The 24,961-nt window shown below is 48.5% G+C and overlaps 1 protein-coding gene across 13 annotated transcripts in view; it reads left to right on the top strand.

Moving 5' to 3' along the window:
• Positions 1-23,804, top strand: part of Gtf2ird1 (GTF2I repeat domain containing 1) — an 88,700-nt gene extending 64,896 nt beyond the window's left edge. For 2 of the 13 annotated variants that reach the window (XM_027416125.2, XM_027416120.2), the window contains exons 17-26: positions 1,283-1,466; positions 3,761-3,810; positions 3,906-4,061; positions 5,922-6,005; positions 8,315-8,498; positions 9,436-9,464; positions 17,492-17,569; positions 18,118-18,310; positions 20,404-20,441; positions 21,343-22,531. In XM_027416125.2, the coding sequence (XP_027271926.1) occupies positions 1,283-1,466; positions 3,761-3,810; positions 3,906-4,061; positions 5,922-6,005; positions 8,315-8,498; positions 9,436-9,464; positions 17,492-17,569; positions 18,118-18,310; positions 20,404-20,441; positions 21,343-21,701 (1,355 nt within the window). In that variant the 3' untranslated portion in view covers positions 21,702-22,531. The other 11 variants (XR_004769530.1, XM_027416124.2, XM_027416129.2 and 8 more) reach the window with 11 other exon arrangements.
• The last annotated feature ends 1,157 nt before the right edge of the window (positions 23,805-24,961 follow it).

The following is a 24,961-nucleotide window of genomic DNA, read 5'->3' as shown; positions in this document are numbered from 1 at the left end:
AGAGACCTATCTTCAGGATGGGAACACTTGTAGTCAGTCACCCATGGCAACAGCCTCTAGCAGAGAATCCCACCCGGCTGGCCTGTTGGTCCACATTCTCCCTCCAGATCATGTGCTTTTAGTTAGTCTCAACCATGGAGGGCCTCGTGGACAGCTCCAGGCTTTCATGGCAACTCACAGCAAGAACTAACTTTAACTTCCTGGGAACTCACAGCAAGAACTATCTTTCTCTGAAATTCAGAAAGGGGTGAGGGGTGACTCAGTGGTACAGTGTCTTCTTAGGATCCACCAGTGATGGGGCCAGGGGCATGGCTCACTGGTAGAGAGTTCCTACATAGGGTCTTCCAGTGAGATGTAGCTCAGTGGTAGAGCCCCTGCCTAGAATCCCCCAGTGAGGGGCTGGGGTGTGGCTCAGTGGTGGAGCACCTGCCTAGAATCCCCCAGTGAGGGGCTGGGGTGTGGCTCAGTGGTGGAGCACCTGCCCAGAATCCCCAGTGAAGGGGTAGATAATACCCTGGGTTCCATCCACAGCCCTACAATAAAACAACAAAGAGTCCAGGAAAGAGAAAGAGGTTGAAGAAGCCTGCTTCTCTCTAGCTCCTTGAGTTTGCCAGGTGCTGGCTTCTCAGACTCTCTCATCCCTTCCTCACAGTCCTTGTATCCTAAAACCCATTTTTCAAATGAGAAATATGAAGCCTGCTGTGGTGATGAGGCTAGCTTAGGGTACCAGGCTACTCAGGGGCAAAGAGCTCAGATAAAGCTAGTCATAGATCTGGCATGCCATGGGGCTTTGTGAAGGTTTAAGGTTTGGGGGGGGGTTCTTTGATTTTTTTTGAGACAGGGTTTCTCTATGTAGCTTTGGAGCCTGTCCTGGCACTCACTCTGTGGACCAGGCTGGCCTGGAACTCACAGAGATCAGCTTGCCTCTGCTGGGATTAAAGGCGTAAGCTACCACCGCCCAGCAAGGTTTGGGGTTTTTGAAGGTAGTGGGTGGAATGTGAAGTGAGATGAGGGACCCATAGTCAGGTCCCATATGTGGTCCCTGCATAAGTGAGGACTGGCTTTTGGGGTTTACATTCCCAGGGTGTGTGCCCACAGACAAGTCACCTCCCCTGTGGACATGCATACTACCTATAGGCTAGGTGTGCTTTTCTTCCCTCTGGCAAGTTTGTGGGGTTCAAATGAATGCCACCTCCAAAGCTCTGTGGTCCCTGCAACTCCGAGAGTGGTGGGCACAGGGGTTGGGGCTCCAGGTAGCCTTACAGCAGCCATGTCTTTGCAGCCAAAGCCATTGGTACCTCGGAGCCAGTCAAGGTGCCCTACTCCAAGTTCCTGATGCACCCCGAGGAGCTGTTCGTACTGGGACTGCCTGAAGGCATCTCTCTTCGCAGACCCAATTGCTTTGGGATTGCCAAGCTTCGGAAGATTCTGGAAGCTAGCAACAGTATCCAGTTTGTCATCAAGAGGTAAGGCTGAACCTGGTGTGGTGGTCGGTTCCAGGCCAGCCAAATCTACCTAGTGAGGTGCTGTCTCAAAAAAAGAAGAGTGTTGGCTTGAAGGTGGGGGAAGGGAGATGAAAGTAATGAAAAAAAAATTGAAATAAGGGCTGGCCAGACCCATGAAGGACACAGTCAGAGTTGCCCAGTGCCAGACACAGCACCAAACTGGCATCTCCCTGTTGTTCAGATTGCAAAATCTTTTTTTCTTCCTTTTCTTTTTTGGTTTGTTTGTTTGTTTGTTTGTTTTTCGAGACAGGGTTTCTCTGGGTAGCTTTGGAGCCTATCCTGGCACTCACAGAGATCCGCCTGCCTCTGGCTCCTGGGTGCTGGGATTAAACTTCCTTTACTTTTTAAATTAATTTATTCATTTTTTTGTTGTTGCTGTTGTTTTGTTTGAAACAGGTTTTCTTTGTATAACAGTCCTGGCTTTCCTGGAATTCTCTTTGTAGACCAGGCTGGCCTCAAACTCAGAAATCTGCCTGCCTCTGCCTCCTGAGCTCTGGGATTAAAGGCATGCGCCACTGCTGCCCAGTTGTCCTTTACTTTTTTATTTACTTTGTTTTTTATTTTAGTGTATTTGGGTTTGTTGTTTATGGGGTTTCTTTTCCGGGGTTTTGAAGCAGCATTTCTCTGGAGCCTGTTCTGGAACTCACTTTGTAGACCAGGCTGGCCTCAAACTCACAGAGATCTGCCTGCCTCTGCCTCCCAAGTGCTGGAATTAAAGCCCTGTGCTGCTATCACCTGGCTCAGGCTACTCTGGAATTCACTGTATAGCTCAGGCTGACCCAAGTAATCTTCTTGCCTCAGTCTCCCAAGTGCTCTGGATTTATAGATGCAAGCCACCATGTCCTGCTGATTCTAAACTAGATTAGAATTGGGTATGATAACTACATAGCAGCACTTGGCTAAGTGCCAAGGCAGGAAGATATAAACCAGTGGTTTTACACCTTTCTAACATGTTGTGGTGACCCCCAGCCATAAAGGGTTTTTTTGTTTGTTTTTTTGTTTTTGGCTTTTCGTGACATGGTTTCTCTGTGGCTTTGGAGGCTGTCCTGGAACTAGCTCTTGTAGACCAGGCTGGCCTTGAACTCACAGAGACCCGCCTGCCTCTGCCTCCCGAGTGCTGGGATTGAAGGCATGCACCACCACCTCCTGGCCCATAAAGTTATTTTCATAGCTATTTCATAACTGTAATGTTGCTACTGTTATGAATTGTAATGTAAATATCTGTATTTTCCAGTGGCCTTAGGTGATTGTTAAGGATTGCTATGTGCGTGCGTGAGTGTACACACACACACACACACACACACACACACACACACACACATCCTTAAGGGGTCTTGACACACAGGTTGAGAACCACTGGTATTTAGTTTAGACTATTATCACAGTACTTCACCTCAACAAAAATAAGAGAAGAGAGACGCTTTAGAGATGCCTCAGTGAGTAAAGTGCACTCTGTGAAAGCCTGAGATCCTGAGCTCAATCCCCAGAACCCAAGTCATACCAAAAAAAAGAAGAAGAAGAAGAAGAAGAAGAAGAAGAAGAAGAATACCCAGACAAGGTGTTTCGAACCTGTAGCCCCCAGTGCTGAGGAAGAAGAGATAGGAGGATCCCTGGGTTGCTGGCCAGTCAGTGGGCTACAGGTTCCGGGAGAGACCCTGTCTCACAACATAACGTGCAGTAGCCGGATACGGCTCAGAGGCTAAGAATGGTTGCCATTCTTAAAGGGACCCCAGCTGGTTCCCAGGGTCCTGGCTGGGCAGCTCATAACCATCTGTAACTCCAGTTTCAGTGGTTTTACACACACACACACACACACACACACACACACACACACACACACACACTTAAAAATAAGACCTTACAAAAAAAGAAGAAGAAGAAAAGTGGAGAGCAATAAAGGAAGATAGCAGTTGTTGGCCCCTACATTGCACCTGTACATATGTGTGTATACAAACACACATATTGTTTCCCCAGGAGTCACTCACCCTCAATCTGGAGGCTGTGTGTTTCGATGCTAGGCAAAAGGGATTGGATGATGCCAAGTCTCTGGGCATCAGCCAGCCCAGGACTTGGGAGGAACCTCAGCGTTCAGAGCTGTTGACAGCTCCCGTCAACCAGGATGGCTGCCCCCTAGTGGCAAGGACCTTAATGCTATGTTGGCTAGGGAAAGGAAAGCCCATTGCATAGCTCTGTAGGCTGAACAACCCTAGGATAGTTGGACAAACCTCATTGATGGCACTGGTTATGTCTTCTAGACCCGAACTGCTCACTGACGGTGTCAAAGAACAAGTTGTGGATACTGCAGGTACCTGGGCATGGGCAAGACACAGGTGGGTGTGGGAGGGCACCCAGTCTCTGCCATAGCCCCTCCTGATGCCCCTGTCCTATCCCCTACCCTAGGCATTTCCCCACTGCCCCTGTCCGGTTTGCCCCCTCGAAGCCACCTGAGACCCCAGGTGCTCCCTCCTCACGTGCCTTCTCTCCCCACCCCACCCCCAGAGAGGGACTCCTGGGACCGTCTTGTGGACGAGACCCCGAAGAGACAGGGCCTTCAAGGTAAGTTTAGGCCCGTGTACATTTAGGCATTCCAGGGTCGTGACCTTGAATGGCTCTAGAGGGGGAGCGACAGTGGAAGTGGGAAGAGGCTAGACCATACCCATGGGTGCTCGACTAGCCTGCTGTGTCCGAGTTAGAGTCTGGCTGTCAATAGGGGGACACCTCAGCACAGGACTCCAGGGCTAGCTTCCCTATCTAGGCAATAGCCATCTACCTTTCTGTAGTCATTCATCAACCCAGCTCTTACTACTTTGAAATTGAAGGAGTGGATGGTGGCTGTGAAGAACCAGGAAAGCGGGCAGGGAGACGGGCAGTGGGGTATAGGAAACTGTTAAAGGAGGACTTGCAGCTGGATCAAGGGGGAGACTCCTGGTACTTTTTGGTGTGAGGTCATCCCACATCCGTGCCATCAGGGTATAGCTGAAAATCTATCCCATCCTATGTGTGCACAGCTTAGAGAACTAATGGGCATGGCCGGTGAGAGTCCCAGAGTGACGGTCACCTCACAGAGGACCAGCTGCTGGTCACCTCAGTGCCTCACTCTCCTCCCAGGCAGCTGGAACAGCGAGGGCAGTGTGTGTGTATTTTACCACTCCCTGTGTAGATCCCTATATCCAAGCCTTAGGGGACTGAGAATGTCACCAGGACTGCATTTGAAACACCAGAGGTCATTTTCTCTTTCCACTGCCATCCATATCCTTGCTCTCCTAAGGCCAGGATAAGATGCACCCTTCCTGAGGTCAAAGGTGCAGTCCTGATATGCTGGTACTTGGGGGTCCTTAATCACACTACCTCAGGATGGTAGACCTTGCCAAGTGTCCTCCCCACCCTGTGAAGAGCTGGCAACAGGACTCAGTGGTAGAGCACCTGCCTAGAATTCCCCAGTGAGGCACTGGGGTGTGGCTCAGTGGTTGAACCCCTGCCTAGAATCCCCCAGTGAGGGGCTGGGGTGTGACTCAGTGGTAGAGCACCTGCCTAGAATCCCCCAGTGAGGGGCTGGGGTGTGACTCAGTGGTAGAGCGCCTGCCTAGAATCCCCCTGTGAGGGGCTGGGGTGTGACTCAGTGGTAGAGCACCTGCCTAGAATTCCCCAGTGAGGGGCTGGGGTGTGACTCAGCGGTAGAGCACCTACCTAGAGTGCCCCAGTGAGGGGCTGACAGCATGCCTCTGTAGTGGAAGTAGAGTATCTCTGTACCTTCTGCAATGCCCTGGGCTCCATCCCCTGTACCACCAAGTAATAAATAGCCCTGAGTGGACACTCAAATTTCTAGTCCTCTGTTTCCCTCTGAGCTTTTTTTTTTTTTTGCTTTTTTTTTTTTTTTTTTTTTTTTTTTTTTTTTTTTGTTTTTCGAGACAGGGTTTCTCTGTGTAGCTTTTGAAGCCTATCCTGGCACTCGCTCTGGAGACCAGGCTGGTCTCGAACTCACAGAGATCCACCTGCCTCTGCCTCCCGAGTGCTGGGATTAAAGAAATGCGCCACCAACGCCCGGCCCTCCCTCTGAGCTTTTTGAAGCCCTTGTTCCAACTCCTACCCAGCTGAGGACACAGAAACCCCCTCTCCCTAGTGTCTCACTTCCAGGGTTATTTATTAGTTTGTTGGTTTTCAAATGTCAACAATTAACTTAATTTCATCTCATTGCTGTTGTGGAAACAGTGTGAGTCCTTCCAGGAAGAAAACAAAACAAACTCACACACTGAGTCTCGTGGAGACTGGTTTTGAAGGACTCTGAGGAGCCCACTCCAAAGATCTGCTAATTGCCAGAGAAGGAGTTTGCTGTAATTAGGAAATCGTTTTCCTGTAAAAGTCACCAAGTGCCTTTTAATGTAACAGCCTCTGTCCATAATTGTACTTACTTTACAGAAAATTATGACACCAGACTCTCAAGGATTGACATCGCCAACACACTTAGGGAACAAGTCCAAGACCTGTTTAACAAGAAATATGGTGAGTTACAGGCAGGGGTCAGGTGGAGGGAGAGGTGGGCAGCTTCCTGCATGTGGCCAACTTCACATTTGGCAAAGAAGTTGGTCTATAGGTATTTCCTCTCTCTCTCTCTCTCTCTCTCTCCTTTTTGTTTTTTGTTTTTTGTTTTTTGTTTTTTTTTTTTTTGAGACAGGGTTTCTCTGTATTGCTTTGGAGCCTCTCCTGGCACTCGCTCTGTAGACCAGGCAGGTCTCGAACTCACAGAGATCCGCCTGCCTCTGCCTCCCGAGTGCTGGGATTAAAGGCGTGCGCCACCAACGTCCGGCTTCCTTTTTTAAAAAAACAAAAACAAAAAAACACATTTATTTATTTATTTATTCATTTATTTATTTATTTGGTTGGTTGGTTATTTATTTATTTATTTACTGTGTGTGTGGCTTTGTATATGGATGCGTATACATACCCCCAGCACAAGCATGGTAATCAGACTTGCAGTAGTTGGCTGTGTTGTTCTGCCGTGTGGGGTTCTGGGAATCAAACTTAATCTGCCAGGTTTGATGGCAACCACCTGTGCACACTGATGTCTTACCAGCTCTTAGGTGTTTCTTCAGCGTCTATGACATGCCAAGTGCTGGGGAATAGAAAACAGACACAGTGTAAGATGTGTTAGTGGTGCACACCTGTAATCTCATCACTGGGAAGCTGCAGCAGCAGGACTGCTGTGAGTTTCCTGACAGCAGGAACTACAGAATATGGATTGAGAGAGACAGAGACAGAGAGACAGAGACAGAGAGACAGAGAGAGACAGACAGAGAGAGAGAGAATGCTCACTGGTGAACTGGCATACAGGAAAGGAGAGAACCAACAACTGCAAGTTGCCCTCTTCCCTCCACCATGTGCGCCATGGGATGTGCACACATGCGCTCATATATACACATCTAAATAAATAAAATGTAATTTAAAGCTTCTTTTTTTTTTTTTTAATAGGGACTGAGGTGTGGCTCAGTTGGTAGACTACTTGCTGAGCATGTGTGAAGCACTGGGTTCAGTCCATGGCACCACATGAACTGGGTGTGATGGTAGGCACACCTGTCACCCCAGCATTCAGGAGGCAGGGGCAGGAGGATCAGAAGTTGGAGGTTATCCTCAGCTCATAGCATGTTGGAAGTCAGCCTGAGTTACATGACATCCTTCTCAAAAATCAAAAGAATTTAAAAAAGAGATGTTAGGTATGGAGAGATGGCTCTTTTTGGTTTTGGTTTTTCAAGACAGTTTCTCTGTGTAACGCCATCCTGGAACTTGTTCTGTACTGGGCCTTTAATCCCAGTCCTTGGGAGGCAGAGGCCTCTGTTTAAGGCTAGCCTGGTCTACATAGGGAGTCCCGGACCAGCCAAGACTGTCTCGAAATAAATTGAGGGAAAGAAAGAAGGGAAGGGTCCTGAGACCAGGTAGACAGTGGTCCCTCATGTCCTTGCTGCTAGGAGGAGCGTCCCATCCATTCTGTGTGGGTCCTGACTGTGAATCTGAGAACCGCAGTCTCGGGAGAAGGTTCCCGTCCTAGAGGCAGGTGTGCGGTACAGCCCAGAGTCTGAGAAATACTAATTACCTCCCTGGCCAGCACCTGGAACCACACATTCTTACTCTCTGTACTCAAGACCCACCCAGTGTGGATTTATGCCTTCTCCAGCAGTGCTTCTCAACCTGTGGGTCACCCCCATTGGGGGAGTCCCACATCAGATACCCTGCATATCAGATATTCTTATTACAATCCTAACAGTAGCAAGATTACAGTTATGAAGCAGTGTTTCAGTTTCTATTGCTGTGAGGAGACACCATGGCCATGGCAGCTCTTACAAAGGAAACATTGAATTGAGGTGGCAGCTTACAGTCTCAGAGGTTTGGTTCGTTATGATCAGGAAGGGGAGCATAGTGACAGGTGGGCAGATGTGATGCTGGAGCTGAGAGTCCTAGATCTTGACTCAGAGGCAACAGGAAGTCACTGTCACACTGAATGAAGCTTGAGAAAAAGACCTCAAAGCCTGCCCATGGCGACACGCTTCCTCCAACAAGGCCACGCCTCCTAATAGTGCTACTCCCTTTGGGGCCATTTTCTTTCAATCCACCACAAGTAGCAATAAAATGATTTTATGGTTGGGGGTCACCACAACAAGAAGAATTGTATTAAAGGGTCGCAGCATTAGGAAGGTTGAGGACCGCTGCTCTACAGTCTTGTGCCCTGTGCCCAATGGGAGAGACGCTGGCATACTTATGCTGCACGCCCTGTTCTGCTGCTTCCTCTTAACTGGCACAACTGTCCTTCTCGTATCCAGGTGAAGCCTTGGGCATCAAATACCCAGTGCAGGTCCCCTACAAGCGAATCAAAAGCAATCCAGGTTCAGTCCTCATCGAGGGCCTGCCTCCTGGGATCCCATTCCGCAAACCCTGCACCTTTGGCTCCCAGAACCTGGAACGGATCCTCGCTGTGGCTGACAAGATCAAGTTCACAGTCACCAGGTACTTGATGAGGAAGGGGAAGAGTTGAGACTAAACTGGCTGGGACTGGGAGTGGGCTCCAGAAATTTCTGCAATAGGGGAGTGTCTTAGTTAGGGTCAGTATTGCTGTGAAGAAACACCATGACCATGGCAACTCTTACAAAGAAAACATTTAACTGGGGTGGCTCGCTTATAGTTTCAGAGGTTCGGTCCATTATTGTCATGGCTGCGTGCAGGTACTAGAGAGGTAGCTAAGAGTCCTGCATCTTGCAGGCAACAGGAAGTTGATTAAAACGCCAAGTGAAGTTTAAGCAAAAGACCTCAAAGCCTGCCTCCACAGTGACACCTCCTCTAATCAGGCCATACCTACTCCAACAAAGCCACACCTCCCAATAGTGCCACTCCCTTTGGGGGCCATTTTCTTTCAAGCCACCACAAGGTGTTAGAGAGGAACTGCAGACCAGACAGGGTTCAGAAGTTTCCACACAGTGACTGGCCACCCTTCTTACTGTATGCTCCTCAGCAGCTCACAGACATACCCAGCCCCCTGAGAAAGCAAAAATTCAATATACACACTTAACCTGGTCACTGATTGAATCGTGGATCCTGGGGCAGGGGAATCAAGGGCTTGGTTGGTTTCAGGCATGTCCTGTGTGCATGAAGCCCAAGCACCACATAGATGAGGCTTAGTGGTACACACCTGTAACCACAACACTCAGGAGGTAGCAGCAGGAAGATGAGAGGTTCCAGGTCATCCTTAGCTATAACATAGGGTGTTCAAGGCTAGCCTGGGCTACAAGAGATCCTCTCTGAAAGAATCAAGCATTAAATGCTAATATGTGAAATGGGCCCTAGGCATTTGTTACCGATTCCTTGGCAAGCTAGTATCATCGTATACCTGGTGGTAGTCTTGTCCTGTATGTTTTTTCCCTAAACCCTACTTCTGTTTCCCTTCCAGGCCATTCCAAGGACTCATCCCAAAGCCTGGTAAGTGGTATTCTGTGTGTTTGGGAGGCACGTGGTATTGGGAACCTGGGGTTCTTGCACAGTTCTGGGAGCTCCAAGCCAAGTCCACCATAGGCACAACTGCCTGGCTCAAGCAATGGGACCCAGGGTACTGACCTGCTGTTCCCACAATTCCCTGTTGATCTGCCCCAAGTTAGTGGAGAAAGCCTACAGGTCCTAGGGCAGAGAGATAGCACTGAACCCCCTGGCTTCACCCAGTCAGGGTTGCAGCTGTGTCAGAGTCCCAGTGACCTCTAATGGGCCTGGCTAACTCAGTGAGTGTTGAGTGTTGTCAATAGGGTGCAGGGGAGCTGGGAGGATAACACAGTCTATAAAATACTGGCTGTGCAAACACGAGGGCCTGAGTTTGATCCCGGGGACCCACGAGTGCTGCATATAGTAGTACACACTTGTAATCCCCATGCCAGGGAGGTGGAGAAGGGCAAATTGCTGAGGCTCACTGACCAGTCTGCCTGGTCTATTAAGCAAGCTCCAAGCCAGTGAGAGTCTGACTCAAAAGAAAAAGAGTGAGCATAGTGGCGCAACCTTTAACCCCAGCATCCAGGAGGCAGAGGCAGGCGATATCTGTGAGTTCGAGACCAGCCTCGTCTACAAGAGATAGTTCCAGGACAACCTCCAAAACCATAGAGAAACCCTGTCTCAAAAAACCAAAAAAAAAAAAAAAAGATTACATGTACTTCACCACAAAACAAACAAAAAAGCCTCTGACCCTATTGTACCCTCTGCAGCAGTTCACTGGGTGGACTGTAGGATTCTGTGCCCACAATGGAGAGAACCCTGGGTGTGGCCAGAGGCTGAGCCAGAGCTGGCAGCCAGCCCAAGGGGTAAATGACTGCTTTCTTAGAAAGAGAGCTGAGGACTTGTGAACACAGGGGGCTGGGGACTTGTGGACACAGAGGGCTGGGGACTTGTAAACACAGGGAACTAGGGACTTGTGAACACAGGGAACTGGGGACTTGTGAACAGAGAGCTGGGGACTTGTGAACACAGGGGACTGCCCTGTTTCACTGCCTGCCCACCAGTGAAAGTTTCAGAAAGTCCCTTCCTTGCCTCTGACCCTGGTCCAGCCCCATTCTGCCTGGTAATAGCAAGCTCCCACCCCACACGGCCCCTTACCCCCAGCTCCTGAGTTCATTTGTGAATGCAAGCCTCTTGGCTCCAGGCTGATAGCTTTTCAAACCCTAGCCAATGGCCAGCCCTGACACAAGTGACTGCCTGATGTCACTGTGAATGGTGCTACTCCTATCCCTAAGTGGTCTAGGAAGTGCAGTTGAACCTCCAGACCCCATAGAAACCCAGTTAGCGTATCTGTCAGCCAACCCACTGTAGCTCCCTGGGTCTCCCCCTGCCCTCCGTACCCAGCTTGCATTGGGGACAGAGTCTTGATATGTATGTAACCCAGACAGTCCTCAAACTTGTGATCCTCCTGCCTCAGCCTCCAGAATCTTCAGACTGTAACTGTGTGCCACCACTCTGGGGTTGGTTAACTTCTTTCAAGAGGAAACAGACTCAGAGAGGTTAAGAAAATTTCTCAAAGTCACTGAGCATTTCCGTAGCCTGGCTGAGATTTGCAGGATCCGGGTTGAATTTGCTGTCTACTCCCATCCACTGTGCTAAATCTCTGATCCTGCTGAGTGTCTCTTTGTCCCCCCTCATGGCCACTATGTGCAATAACATGGGTCCTGTCAACAATCTTTTAAACTTCCAGTTTAAAACTGGTTTACTTGTTGGGGTTTGTTTTTCGGTTTGGTTTTAGGAGTGAGTGTGTGTGTGTGTGTGTGTGTGTGTGTGTGTGTGTGTGTGTACATGCCTGAGGGTAACTTCAAGTGAAAGGCAAGTTCTATCTGCTGAGTTATGTGGCTGGCCCAGGTCCTGCTTTTTACGAAGGCTATGGGGCTCAAATCAGGTCTTTATGTTTCCAAGTTACACACTTACCCACTGAGCTATCTCCCTAGCCCTAGCTTTTTGTTTGTTGGTTGTTGCTGCTGCTGTTATTTTTCTAATATTTTTATATATGTTTATCATGTGTGTTTGTTTTCCCTGCACCAGGAGTATGCCTAGTGTCTGTGCAGGTCAGGGAACTGGAGTTGTAGATGGTTGTGAACCACTGTGTGAGTGCTGGGAACCAAACCCTGGTCTTCTGCAAGAGCAGCAATCACTCTTAACTGCTGAGGCATCTCTCTAGTCCCCACCCCCATCCCATCCCATACCATCTGTGTCCTGAGGCAGTGTCTCATGTAGACCAGGCTGACCGGGAACTTGATGTTTAGCTGAGAATCATCTTAAACCTAGGATCTTCCTGCCTTCACATGACAGTGCTGGGATTGCAAATATTTGCCACTCTGTCAGACTGGTCCGATCTTGTCGACGGTTTTTGTTGCTGTGATAAACATCATGTTTATCTTAGGGAAGGAAGGGTTTATTTCAGCTTATAACTCACAGTGTTAATGAGGGAAGTCATAGCAGGAAGCTGGAGGCAGGAACTGGTGCAGAAGCCATGGAAGAACTCTAATCACTGGCTTTCTCTCCACGGCCTGCTCACCTTGTTTTCTTATGCACCTCACAACATGCCCAGGGGTGGTCCCACCCACAATGGATCTGGGTCCTCCCGAATCAATCACTAATTAAGAAAATGTACTACAGACTTGCTTAAAGGCAATCTGATGGGAGCATTATCTCTTTTGAGTTTGGCTTTTGTCAAGCAAGGAAAGGTGCTGGGAGCAGATGCAGTCCCTTCTGTATAGGGAAGGGTCCCCCAGCTGGGGAGCATAGGTTCCTGTGGGGAAGAACTGTTGGAGGTATCATCCCAGAAGACTCACTGGAACAATGAGTGTTACTAAAATTAATAAGCATCGTGGGGGGAGAAGAGGAAGACAGGCCTATACATACATGTGAATGTATAGGCATTCACATGTATGGATAGTATGCACAGTTGAAGTACTCCAAAAATAGCTATAGATTGGTTTCCACAAATACACACAATGGCCACCTTCAGGTGGAGTTTTTCACTCCAGTGACAAGCCACTCAAATCTGGAGGTTAGGGTATAGCTGCCAGCCTGGGGAGGCAACATTTTCCAGGTTGGGATGAGGAAACAGACAAGCTCCGCCTTCCCACTCTAGGTTTGTTTTGTTGTTGTTTGAAACAGAGTGTCCCAGGTATCCCAAGCTAGCCTTGGACTTGCTAGACAGCAAGAATGACCTTGAACTCTGACCCTCCAGCCTCCAAGATACTTCCAAAGTGCTAGGATTACAGGTGTGTACTCCATGCTGGGTTTTTTGTGCACTACTGGAGATGCAGCCCAGGGCTTCATGCATGCTAGGCAAGCACCCTACCAATAGAGTTATACCCCTAGCCAGCTGTCTGCCTGCCTGTCTTTGACAGTGTCTTGTTATGTAGCCCAGGCTAGCCTGGAATTTGCAATCCTCCTCTTCTTCCTTCCAAGTAGCTGGGATTACAGGTCTGTACTGATCTAAGTGTGGTTTGGGTTTTATTTTCAGGCATCAGAGATTTGTTTTTCAAATGATGTCAGATTTGCATTTTTTTTTCTTTTTTTTGTAGCCATGGTGACCAGCTTCCACCTAGGGCAGGTACACTGCAGAAGGTAAAGCTGGAACCGAGGACTACAGAGGCCTGGGCCCAGGTGGTGGTCCCAGAGAGAGATGAATTAAGATCTAGAAGGGGATGGAGTGGCTGGGGAGGAAGGTGGTGGAAAAGATGGAAAATGAAGGTGACGCTTGTCTAAAAGCCTGATTCTTCAGATCTACTGGGGGGTGGTAAGGGGGCGGCTTTGGAAGTAGTGAACTCCCTGTCCCTGGAGGCATTCAAGCAGAGGTTGGGTAGTGAATCACTTACCAAAGAGAATATTCCCTCCAGGGTTTGCTGCAAACCCTGTCACAGCAAGAGCTGTTCCCTTGTCACAGTACCTGACAGGACCCACTTCCCTTTGCTGCCAGTTATGAGCTTCCAGACAGCCTGTCACTTCCTCTGTAGGCTGTGGTGATAGACATCTGTCATCCCAGTACCTGGGAGAAGTTCAAGGCCAGTTTCAGTTACATCGTAAGTTTGAGGCTAGCCGGGGCTATAGGAGACCTTGTCTTAAAACTGAATAATAAGGACTTGAAATATGACTCAGGTTAAGAGTATTTGCTGCTTTTCCAGAAGACCTGAGGTCTCTTCTTAACAACTGTATCGAGTGGCTCATGGTTGCCTGTAACTCCAGCACCAAAGGGTCCACGTGCCCACTTCTGGCCACTACAGACACTTGGTACACACACATGCACATACGCATACGAATACGTATGTCATCATGATTGCTTCCTCTGACCGCAGGTCCAGTGTCAGTCCACTGTCAAGGAAAAATGGGTACACTGGGGTCCCCACAGGCAAAGCAGAGCTGCCAGCTTCCCTTGTGACAGCAGCAAGCCAGTTCAGCTCTTTTGAGCACCAGTGTCCTTATCTATAAAACAGCAAGGATCAGCAGGGTAGTGGTGGCACACGCCTTTAATCCCAGCACTTTGGAGGCAGAGAGAGGCAGGCAGATCTCTGATTTCGAGGCCAGCCTGGTCTACAGATCCAGATCCAGGACAGCCAGGGCTACACAGAGAAACCCTGTCTTGGGAAAACAAAACAAAACAAAACAAAAAAACCCAAAAAGCCAAAAGATCAGGAAGGGTTGCCTTCTCTCTACTCTAGAGCACAAAGCCAAGGCCATCTCAGATGCTCAGAACTTAGGTGTGCACCCTGGATTAGGCCTAATGAGCTTTTGTGTGCTGGGTCCCCACTGCCCAGAAACCTGAGCTCCCTAGGGAGCTGGATCCAAATTCTCAACAGTCACGGTTTAATCTAGGACACCCCACAATAGACTTCCCAATTCAGGTTCAATTTCCAGAAATTGTTAGGGCAGATTAATTAAGCCCACCCTACCCCCATGAGAATTTATTCCAAGCATTCATAGAATAAGAGGAGGAAAAAAATTAAAACTAATAGTCTGCTCCTAAAGAGAAACCAGCCCAGAACAGGAATCCCTTGTGGCTTTATGTAGGTTTAAGCTATCACACTGGATTTTTAGGCTCTCTTTCATCTCTAAGTTGCTTTCCAGTCGTGTGCCCACCCCACTCCCAGGTCCCTCCTTCCATAGGCTGGCCTAGAGCTCAGAGATCCACCTGCCTCTGCCTCCTAAGTGCCACCACCAGCATGGCCAACTTAATATTTTCCAAGCAAGTTTATTGGTAAATCTTTTATAACATCAGTATGTCACTGAGGAAAGTAGACAGGCCATTTCTCTAGCTTCGTCTGAGGCCCAGCTGAGAGGAAAAGGGTTGCCACACACAGGTTGCTAAGCCCCTCTTGGTACAGTCTACTGTCACCTTGAAACTAAGGAGAGCATCAGGGAGAAGGGGACCTGACATAGGCCTGGAGACCAGTCTTGGGGTTGGTGTTGACAATCAGGGAGCAAGGAGGGGAACAGTCCCTTTTGTCCCTTTAGGAACTATGTTTGCCATTCCTGTGCTGTGACGTTAGATAAGTTAACTTGTGGTCTATAATCCTAGATAAGTTAATTTACTCCATAATCTTGGATAAGTTAGCTCACTATATATGATCATAGATAAGTTAACTTACTCTCTGTGATGTTGGATACGTTAACTAACTTAATCTCTGTGGTCTTGGATAAGGCCCCTTACAATCTACAATTTCAGGTAGGTTGTCTCACTATCTCTAGGCCTTCATTTCTTCAGAATTCCCTCTGCCCTTCTGTGTCCCATACCCCAAGGCTGGAGGGATAGTTTCCTGGCTCTGGTCCTCTAATCCCTACCTCCCTCCCCTTCTACCCTCCCAGCTCTATCTTGGTTTTGAGAGCTAAATAACACTGTCCTTTCTCAGTATCCAGTGATGCCACAATTCCAGTGCCAGCTGTGCTTCCTCCATGTCATTATCTAGGCTACTCTCTGTTAATATGGCTGCAGTAATGACTGCTTTACTGTCTTCCTGGTAAGCGCTGACCTTTGCCAGGGTGGGGCAGGGAGGCCTCTCTGGCCCTATGCTTCCTCCTTTATTCCAGAAGGAGCCATTGGGCCACAGGGTGGTGTCTGGGAGACCCTGACCATTCTGGGTATATGGAAACTCAGCCAGGGCCATTGTGACTCACTCTGCCCCTGGATGGGTTAAAGATCTCAAGTCCTGCACCGAATGTGTGGTTGGGAAGGAACTTCTGTGTTCTTGGGTTTGTAAATAAGAGGCTCTCATGATCCAGGAGGTTGAGGGAGCCCTGGAACCTTTCTATAAGATTCCAAAAACACTTATGTAAATTATGAAGCAGAGGGGCTCAGGGGATGACTCATTCAGCGAATCAGCAAACCCACAGAGAAAAGGACAGGTATGGCTGGCGTCCCAGCTCTGGGGAGCAGAGACAAGTAGGTCCCTGGTGCTTGTGAGCTAGCGAGCCTAACCAACTTGGCCAGTTCTAGATGTGAGACACTCTCAAAACGTAAGAGTCCTGAGGAAGGGTTCCACCGGTGTACAGGCACAAATGCAAACACACAGACATTAACTTCTAAAGACCACCAATGGCAATAAAAGCAGCCAGCACCTTTAATTGAATTGGTAGGACATTAGCCTGGCATGGCCACCAGCCACATTAGGCAGTCAGGGTGGGGTGGGGGTCAGCTTGTTTATTAAACCAATCTTGGTGACAGATATTCATACAGTGTACAGAAGGATTATCTCATAGCACATTTTTGTTGTTGTTAGCCCTGTAAGAAGGTGTGGGTGCTTGTGACACTGAATATGTGAAGGTCAGAGGACAACTATGGGAGTCAGTTCTATCTTTGTAATGCGTAGGTCTTGGAGTTTGAACTGGGGTTATCAGGTTAGTAGCAGATATCTTAACCCTAGGTCTTTTGGGGGGAGGATTGTTTTTTGAAACAGTCTCCCTGGCTGTCCTGGATCTCACTGTGTAGACCAGGCTGGCCTAGAGATCTACCTGCCTCTGCCTCCCAGTGCTGGGATTAAAATGATGTCCAGCTCTAAGCACTCAGGTTGGGCAGTTCACAGCCTCCTATAATGCCAGCTCCGGGGGCCCCGTCACCTTCTTCTGGACTCTTCAGATACTGCATACATGTGACTTACACATTAATAAAAATAAGAAATAAATTGGGAGTGGTGGCACACATCTTTAAATGCAAGACTGAGAAGCAGAGGCAGGGGGAACTCTCTGAGTTCAGGCTGGCAAAACTACATATTGCCAGGTGGTGGTGGCACACACCTTTCAGGGGGATCTCTGTGAGTTTGAGGCCAGCCTGGTCTACAGAGTGAGTTCCAGGACAAGTTCCAAAGCCACAGAGAAACCCTTATACAGCAAGCTGTACACTCTGGCTCCATCCACAGCACCAAGCAGGTCATGTGGGAACATTCCTCTAAACACAACACTTGGAAGACTGAGAGAGGTTGGTTGTGTTCAAGGCTGGGTGAGGCAACAGTATAAGACCCTGTCTTTGAAAAGTCAAAAAAAGCAACAAGGGAAGCATTCCAGTCCTCTGGGTGATACCTCTTGTCACCTTCTGAGTGTCCCATCACACCTGTTTCTGGGGCTGTGACTAGTATCCCCTACACTGTTAGCTCCTCTTGGTGTGCTTTATGCCTATCCTGTACGAGGATGCTGCTTGGGAAATTCAGGCGATTGGGAGGATGAGTGGGTGTGTCTGTGGATGGATGGGAGGTGAGTAGTGGGTGGTGTGTGGATGGATAGGAGGTGAGTGGGTGTGGTGTGTCTGTGGATGGATGGGAGGTGAGTAGTGGGTGGTGTGTGGATGGATGGGGGGTGGGTGGGTGGATAGATGAATTTGAGTGAAATGAGTGTGTGGGAATACTTATGAGACCAGAGCAGCTGCAGTGGAGAAGGCGGTATCTAGAGAGGTTGCCCAGCAGGCCAGCGCCACAGCACATGAGAGAAGTGTGTAGTAGCCCTGTAGTCCTATTGTCTCCCTGCAGATGAGGATGACGCCAACAGGCTCGGTGAGAAGGTGATCCTCCGAGAGCAGGTGAAGGAGCTCTTCAATGAGAAATACGGTCAGTGCCTCCAGGTGGCCGGGGTGGGTCTACGGGGCAGCTTGCACGCCCACAGTGACTGATGGTATATGTGCTAGTTACTTTTTTCTAGTTGCTGTGACAAAATACCCAACTTAAAGAAAGGCTTATCTTGGGTCACAGATTAAAACTAGTCCCTAGGGCAAGGGCATGAGGCAGTTGATCACATCTGCAGTCCGGCAGCAGAGAGATGAATGCGGGTGCCCAGTTCACTTTGTCCATTTTAAGTCAGTTCTGGAACCCAGCCGATGACATGGTGCCTCCCACATTTAGGGTGGGTCTTCCCACGTCAGTTAACCCAATCAGGAAACTTCCTCATGTGCAGATGTGCCCAGAGGTATGTCTTCTAGGTAATTCTAGAACCTGTGGATGACCAGTATGTTCTTCACAGTGATGTATGTGGATGGTGTCGCTGTCCCTGGGGTGGGATGGCTGCTGAGTTGGGCTGTCAGCATCACGATGCCTTCCCTGCAGTGTTTTACCTTCTGACATGGGGGCATCTTTCTCTGGTTCTGACCGTCACTCTCTAGGTGAGGCCCTGGGACTGAATCGGCCTGTGTTGGTCCCTTACAAACTGATCCGTGACAGCCCAGATGCTGTGGAAGTGAAAGGCCTCCCGGATGACATTCCCTTCCGGAACCCCAACACCTATGATATCCATCGGCTGGAGAAGATCCTGAAGGCCAGGGAGAATGTACGGATGGTTATCATCAACCAACTCCAGTGAGTGCGACAGGGTAGACAGCAGGGCAAGGGCTGCGGGAGAGGGAAAGGTGCCACCCTGGCCCAGGACAAGATCAGCGGGCTCCGCCAGAGAACCCTGAGTCAGAAAAGAAAACCAACTCCAATTTTTTTGTTTGTTTTGAAACAAAGGCTCATTTAGCCCAGGCCTGGAACACACTATATAGCTGAAGCTGACCTTGCACACCTAATATTCCTACCTCCACCTCTTAAGTGCCGGGATTACAGACATGAGCCACTCTACCTAGCCCACAATTCATAATTTCTCAAGTATCCTCTGTACTCAAGATGTTTAAGGACAGGGCTGAAGTGATGGCTTAGCAGTTTAGAGCACTTGTTGCTCTCATAGAGGACCCAGGTTTGATTCTCAGCACCCACATAATAGCTCACAACTTCTGTAACTCCAATTCCAGGGGATCCGATGCCTTCCTCTGACTTCCTTGGGCACTGTGCACAAACATGGCACACATACATGTGCACACAGAAAGTCATATAATAAAAAAAAGAATTCTGAAAAAATTAAATCTTTTTTTAAAAAGTTTGGGGTAGGAGCTTGGGGGATGTCACAGTTGGTACAAAATGCTTGTCATACAAGCATGAAGACTTGAGTTCAGATCCCCAGGGCCCACAGTGTGCACCTGTAATCCCACCACTGGGGAGGTAAAAGCAAGAGGATTTCTGGGGCACACTGGCCATTCAGGGGAGCCAAATTAGTGAGCTTCTGGTTCAGTGAGAGTTTCTGCCTAAAAGTATAACATGGAGACCAGAATATGAGAGGTTAAAGGTCAACAGGTAAATATATCTGCTGCATAATCGTGAGAGCTGGAGCTTGGGTTCCAGTGCCCAGATGACTCGCATGGCGCCTGTGGCCCCACGAGTAGGGTCAGGACAGTATGATCTCTGGAGTTTGCTTTCTCCAGTCCCGTGAGAAAGCATTAGTGCCAGCTTCAAGGAGACACTGTGCCTTAAGGAATAGGTGGAGAACGGTAAAGAAAGACACCAGTACCCTCTCTTCCGGCCTCCTCCTGTTCACACAGGCTCAAACACCTGTGTATACACATGTACATAAGTAAATAAATAATTCTTTTTTTTTTTTTTTTTTTTTCTCAAGACAGGGTTTCTCTGTGTAGCTTTGGAGGCTGTCCTGGCACTCGCTCTGGAGACCAAGCTGGCCTTGAACTCACAGAGATCCACCTGCCTCTGCCTCCCAAGTGCTGGGATTAAAGGCTGTGCCACCAATGCCCGACTAGTAAATAATTCTTTAGAATAAAAATAACATGGAGGGTAACTGAGCAAGATACCCAACATTAACCTGTGCCCCCACACACACGTGCATACTGTCACGCACATGCACGCAGAGGTCCCTGGTGAGGACTGAGCAAGTAAAGGTACTTGTCAACAAGCCTGACAACCTAAGTAAGGTTTCCTGGGACTCACATCTTAAAAGGAGTGAACTGACTTGACTCCCACAATTTGTCCTCTGATCTCTCCTGGGCACACTTGTGCACAGACACACACAAAATAAATACATGTAATAAAAAAATTTTAAACAAAAAGAGAAGAAATGTTTGAGGGATCATGGTGTGCTAATGTATTCTTATAATCCCAGTAATAGAGAGGAAGAAAGAAGAGGATGGACCAGCCTGGGCTACATAGTGAGGCTCTTCTCAAAAGGAAAACAGTTTGAGGGTTTTTGTGCTCTGGTCACTTGAGCCTGGTTTTGATGGGAGCATATGCATGGTGGAAGGTGCTGCTCACCTCATGAGAGCCAGGGAGCAGGGAGAGAAAGAGAAGAGGAAGCAATGGTATGATGATCCCCACTAAGGCCATGACCACAATGACCTGTCCCTCCCAGTAGGACCTGCCTTTTAAAGGTCTAGTGTGCCAAGTTGGCAACCATACATTTAACACATGGACCATTGGGCAACACTTAGGGTGTAAAAACTATAGTGTGAACTGACCTGGCTGTAGCCTCAACAGCTATATCTCTCAACTATGGAGAGTAAGTGTCCATATCCCAAGGAGCGGGTGAGGAGAGGAAACCACCTAACTGTGGCCTTGCTTCTCTTTTTCAGACCTTTTGCAGAAGTCTGCAATGATGCCAAGGTGCCAGGTGAGTCAGATGCAGGAGAGGCCAGCCTTCTGCCTCATGGGGACCAGTCTGTTGCCTTCAAAAAAAAAAAAGCACAGGCAGGCACAGACCTGGGGATGGTTCAGTGGATAAAGGTGCTTGCTGATAAACCTGATGACCTGAGTTCAAATCCCTAGAACCCACGTGATGGAGAAACGGAGCCAAGTCCTGCAAGTTGTCCTCTGACCTCCATTCATGTGCCATATATGCATACATAAATAAATATTTCTAAAAAGAGAAATAAGTAAGGCTGGGGTGTGGATCAGTCGGGAGAGTATGAACAAAGTCCTGTTACAATTTCCCTAACACCACGTAAATCAGGTATAGTGGCACACACCTTTAATCCTGGTACTTGGGAGGTGGAGGCAGGAGGATCAGGAGTCAAGGCCAGCTTCAGCTACACAGTGACTTGTAGGCCAACCTAGGCTACTCGAGACCCTGTCTCAACATAGCAAACCAAGACACTTTGGTAGGAAGTGGAAAGAGGAGCTCAGGACTTTTGAAGGTCTTGGGGAAATAGCCATACTGAAAATGGACTGATCTAGGTGAGCTGGAGCCCTGTACTGAGCCTGAGCCCATTGAGGTGGGTGAGGGGAGATTCACCTACCAGCAAAGCAGGTAGGTGAATAGGAGCCAGACAACTGGCCCATATACCTGCTTGGGGAATAAGGCTAGACCATGGAGCCTTAGCCACTTAGTGGGTAGAGAGTCACAGAGCCTAGGTTGCTATAAAAGGATGTGGTTTCAGCACAGCGGTACAGCACCTGCCTAATAAGGGCCTAGGAGTATGGTTCATATACAAAGCCCTGGGTTCCATTCCCAGACATTTGGGGGGGGGAGGGGAACCAAACACTAAAATTCTAAAAGCAAGGGCTTTCTCCAGGGAGTTCAGGAGGCCGACACAGAAGGGCCCCCAGCATCCGGCCTCAGCAACTGTTTCTTCCACCAGCCAAAGACATTCCCAAGCGCAAGAGAAAGCGGGTCTCGGAAGGCAACTCGGTCTCCTCCTCTTCCTCTTCTTCATCCTCGTCCTCTAACCCAGAGTCTGTGGCATCCACCAACCAGATCTCCCTCGTGGTAAAGTCACGCAGATCTGAACTTCACCCTAATTCTGTGTGGCCTTTGCCCCTCCCTCGGGCAGGGCCGCCCACAGCTCCAGGAACTGGGAGGCACTGGGCTCTAAGAGGGACTCAGCCAGCCTCAGAGGTGCAGGCACATGCACTTGTCTTGCCCACAAGATAGACTGAGGGGTCTGGGCAATCAGTGCAGTGCTTGAAGTGTGTGTGTCACCAGCGATGTGTGTAAATGAGGACAGTGGGAGCCAGAGGGTAGATGGTCACATGACAGAACTCTACCTCCATCATCTGTCGGCCATGTTGCTGAGTTTGGCTCTTGCCTGATTCGGAGGAAAACATGTAAAAAAAAACTGGTTGTGGTGGCATATGCCTATAGTCCTACAAGTTCAAGGCCAGCTTGGGCTATTTGAGATTCTGTCTCAAAGAAAACTGCTAAACAGAGCTGGGGGTGTGGCCCAGTCAGCATGAAGCCCCGGGTTATGTCCCCAGCATAAACTGGACATGGTGGCACACACCTGTAACCCCAGCCTCAGTACATGAGAAATTGGAGGCTAGCCTGGGCTACGTGAGACTGTCTCAACAAAAAGGAATGGAGGAAAGAAGGGAAAGAAAGACTGATTTTAGGATTTCTAGACCCTTTGTGTGTCCCTTCAGTCCCTTTCTGGTACTCTGGAAAGCCCAGAATTGCAATTTTTTTCCTACCTTTATTTTTATCATTGAGTATTCCTTTTGCCCCGAGAGGTGGGACAGTCTGTGGGGTGAGGCTGGGCATACGGTGTTTACTGTGCCTGCTCACTCAGCTCCCTCTGGTGTCTAATCCACGTGTTGAACCCCTGGAACACAGGCTGGGGACAGTCACACCAGGCTCTACCTGTGTGGCCCCAGAGAGGTCAGTAGCTGCATCAGTAACATTTGAGTTTGCCCTGAAAGAGAGCCAGCTAGTTATTCTGGGAGTTCCTTCGTGTCGTCTGGAGTCCTAACCTGGTGCCTCTGTCCCCTCTCTCTAGCAGTGGCCAGTGTACATGGTGGACTGTTCCGGACTAAACGTGCAGCTCCCAGGCCCCCTTGATTATTAGACCTCAGAGCCGAATCAGGACCTCAACTCAGAAAGACTAAAGGAAATGTAATTTATGTACAAAGTATATTCGGATATGTATCGATGCCTTTTAGTTTTTCCAATGATTTTTACACTATATTCCTGCCGCTAAGGCCTTTTTAAATAAGTAAAAGAAAGAAAAAGAAAAAAAAGTGTTACCTTTATTTCTTTCTTTATTTTTTCTGGTTATATGTATGCTTTTGGTGGTGTGACCCCAGCAGCCACCCAGGAACCGAGTCAGGCAAGACACCAGCTCAGGTGCCCGGATTACATACTCTGGAGTCTCAAGTGTCTTGGGACAGAACTTACTTTCTTTACTGCCAAAGGACTTGTGGCCACAGGAGGAGCCACAGAGTGCTGGCCTAGCCTTCACACAGCCATCCCAGCACTGCATCTCCTGGGTGTGGTAGTGCACATCTATAACCCCAGCACTCAGGAATTGGGGACAGGAGGATCAGGAGTTCCCCTTTGGGTCTGGGGAGGTGACTTCATGGGGAAAGTGCGCCTTCCTTTGAAAGCACAATCACCTTCCAATGTCCTTGAAAAAAGCTGTGCATTGTGGCATCTGCCTGTAACCCTGAAAATGGGAGGCAATAGAATCCCTGGAGCTTGCTGGCCTGACTGGAATAGTGAGTTCTGAGTTCTGGATCCTGTCTCCAAAAATAAGATGAAAAGGGATAGCAAGATGGCTATCTTGAACAATCGGTGCTCTTAACCTCTGAGCCATCTCTCCAGCCCCAAGTGTGATTTTTTTAATTATATACATTTAAATATGTGTATCCTGAAGTAGTTGAGGCAGACATCCAGTGTTGACTGACAGCCTTCAAACACATGTGTAAGCACATCTGTATACATGTTCCACACATTCAAACATACACACACACACACCATACACATTACAAAAAGGTTCAAGGCAAGCTTGCACTACATCAAACCATATGTTTTTTGTTTTGTTTTCTGAGGCAGGGTTTCTCTGTGTGGCCCTCACTATCCTGGAACTCAATGTGTAGACCAGGCTGCTCTCGAACTCAGAGATCCACCTGCCTCTGCCTCCTGAGTGCTAGGATTAAAGGTGTGCGCCACCACCGCCATCCCAACTGCCTGGCACAACTAGTGTTCTTAACAGCTGAGACATCTTTCCAGCCCTAATATTAAAGGCATGAACCACCACTACCTGGCATTTTTTTCTTGCTTGTTTTTTTTTGTTGTTGTTGCTGTTTTTTTGGGTTTTTTTTTTTTTTTTTTTTTTTTTTTTTTTTTTGGTTTTTGTTTTTCGAGACAGGGTTTCTCTGTGTAGCTTTGGAGCCTATCCTGGCACTCGCTCTGGAGACCAGGCTGGCCTTGAACTCACAGAGATCCGCCTGCCTCTGCCTCCCGAGTGCTGGGATTAAAGGCGTGCGCCACCAACGCCCGGCTATTTTTTGTTTTTTTGAGACCATATGTTTAAAAAGAACAAAAAAAGACTCTAGAAAAATGCCATATTGTCTTTATGTCCACTATTGTTAAATGCTGATTGTACTGGAGTTCTTGACTCTCTGCCTCTGTAGGAACTTTCAGACATACATATGCACACACCCTTTCTCTTCCTGTGTCCCTTTAGTGTCCCCTGTCTCTCTTGCCTGAACATTACATGGTGATCACTGGAAAGAAGACACGATGACCCCAGGACCTGGTTCTGATGCTCTAGTCAGAATCAACCCTCTGCCTGGACATATGACAGAGCAGTCCAGATGTTTCTCCCAGCCTGTGCACCCAGCTGGGAGAGAGACCTTGGCACAGACATCTGGATCAGCTTCCTCCTGGAAAGATACTACAAACCACAAAGTTAGCATACCCCTATTGACTGTCCATATCTCTGCTCGCATCCGTATCCAACCCCCACTACACACACATCAGCTGCTAGCTGGCCTCCTTTTCCATGTCTCAATGATAGAATGGGAGCAGGGGGATACAACACCAGACACTCACTCTCTTCTCTGTCTGGCTCTTTTTTTTTTTTTTTTGAGACATAGTCTCATGTGGCCCAGACTGGCCTCAACTTCTTACATAACTGCAGATGACCTTGAACTTGAGGTCTTCTTGTGTATGCCTCCCAGTGCTGGGATCGCAGGCATTCACTGCCACACTGTTTCTGTTCCTTCCGGTCCCTGCAGCCCTTTAGTCCCAAATAAATACACAGAAGCTTATATTAATTATAAACTGTTTGGCTGATGGCTCAGGTTTCTTATTGGCTAGCTCTCTCTTAATTATTAACACATTTCTATTAATCTGTGTATCTCCATATGGTCTTGGCTTACCGAGAATGCCCAGACATCCTACCTTCCTGGTGG

Source organism: Cricetulus griseus, chromosome 4, assembly GCF_003668045.3.
Source record: "Cricetulus griseus strain 17A/GY chromosome 4, alternate assembly CriGri-PICRH-1.0, whole genome shotgun sequence".
NCBI classification, from domain to species: Eukaryota; Metazoa; Chordata; class Mammalia; order Rodentia; family Cricetidae; genus Cricetulus; species Cricetulus griseus.
Note: the sequence above shows the minus strand (reverse complement) of the source record. Positions and strands in the feature narration are given on the sequence as shown.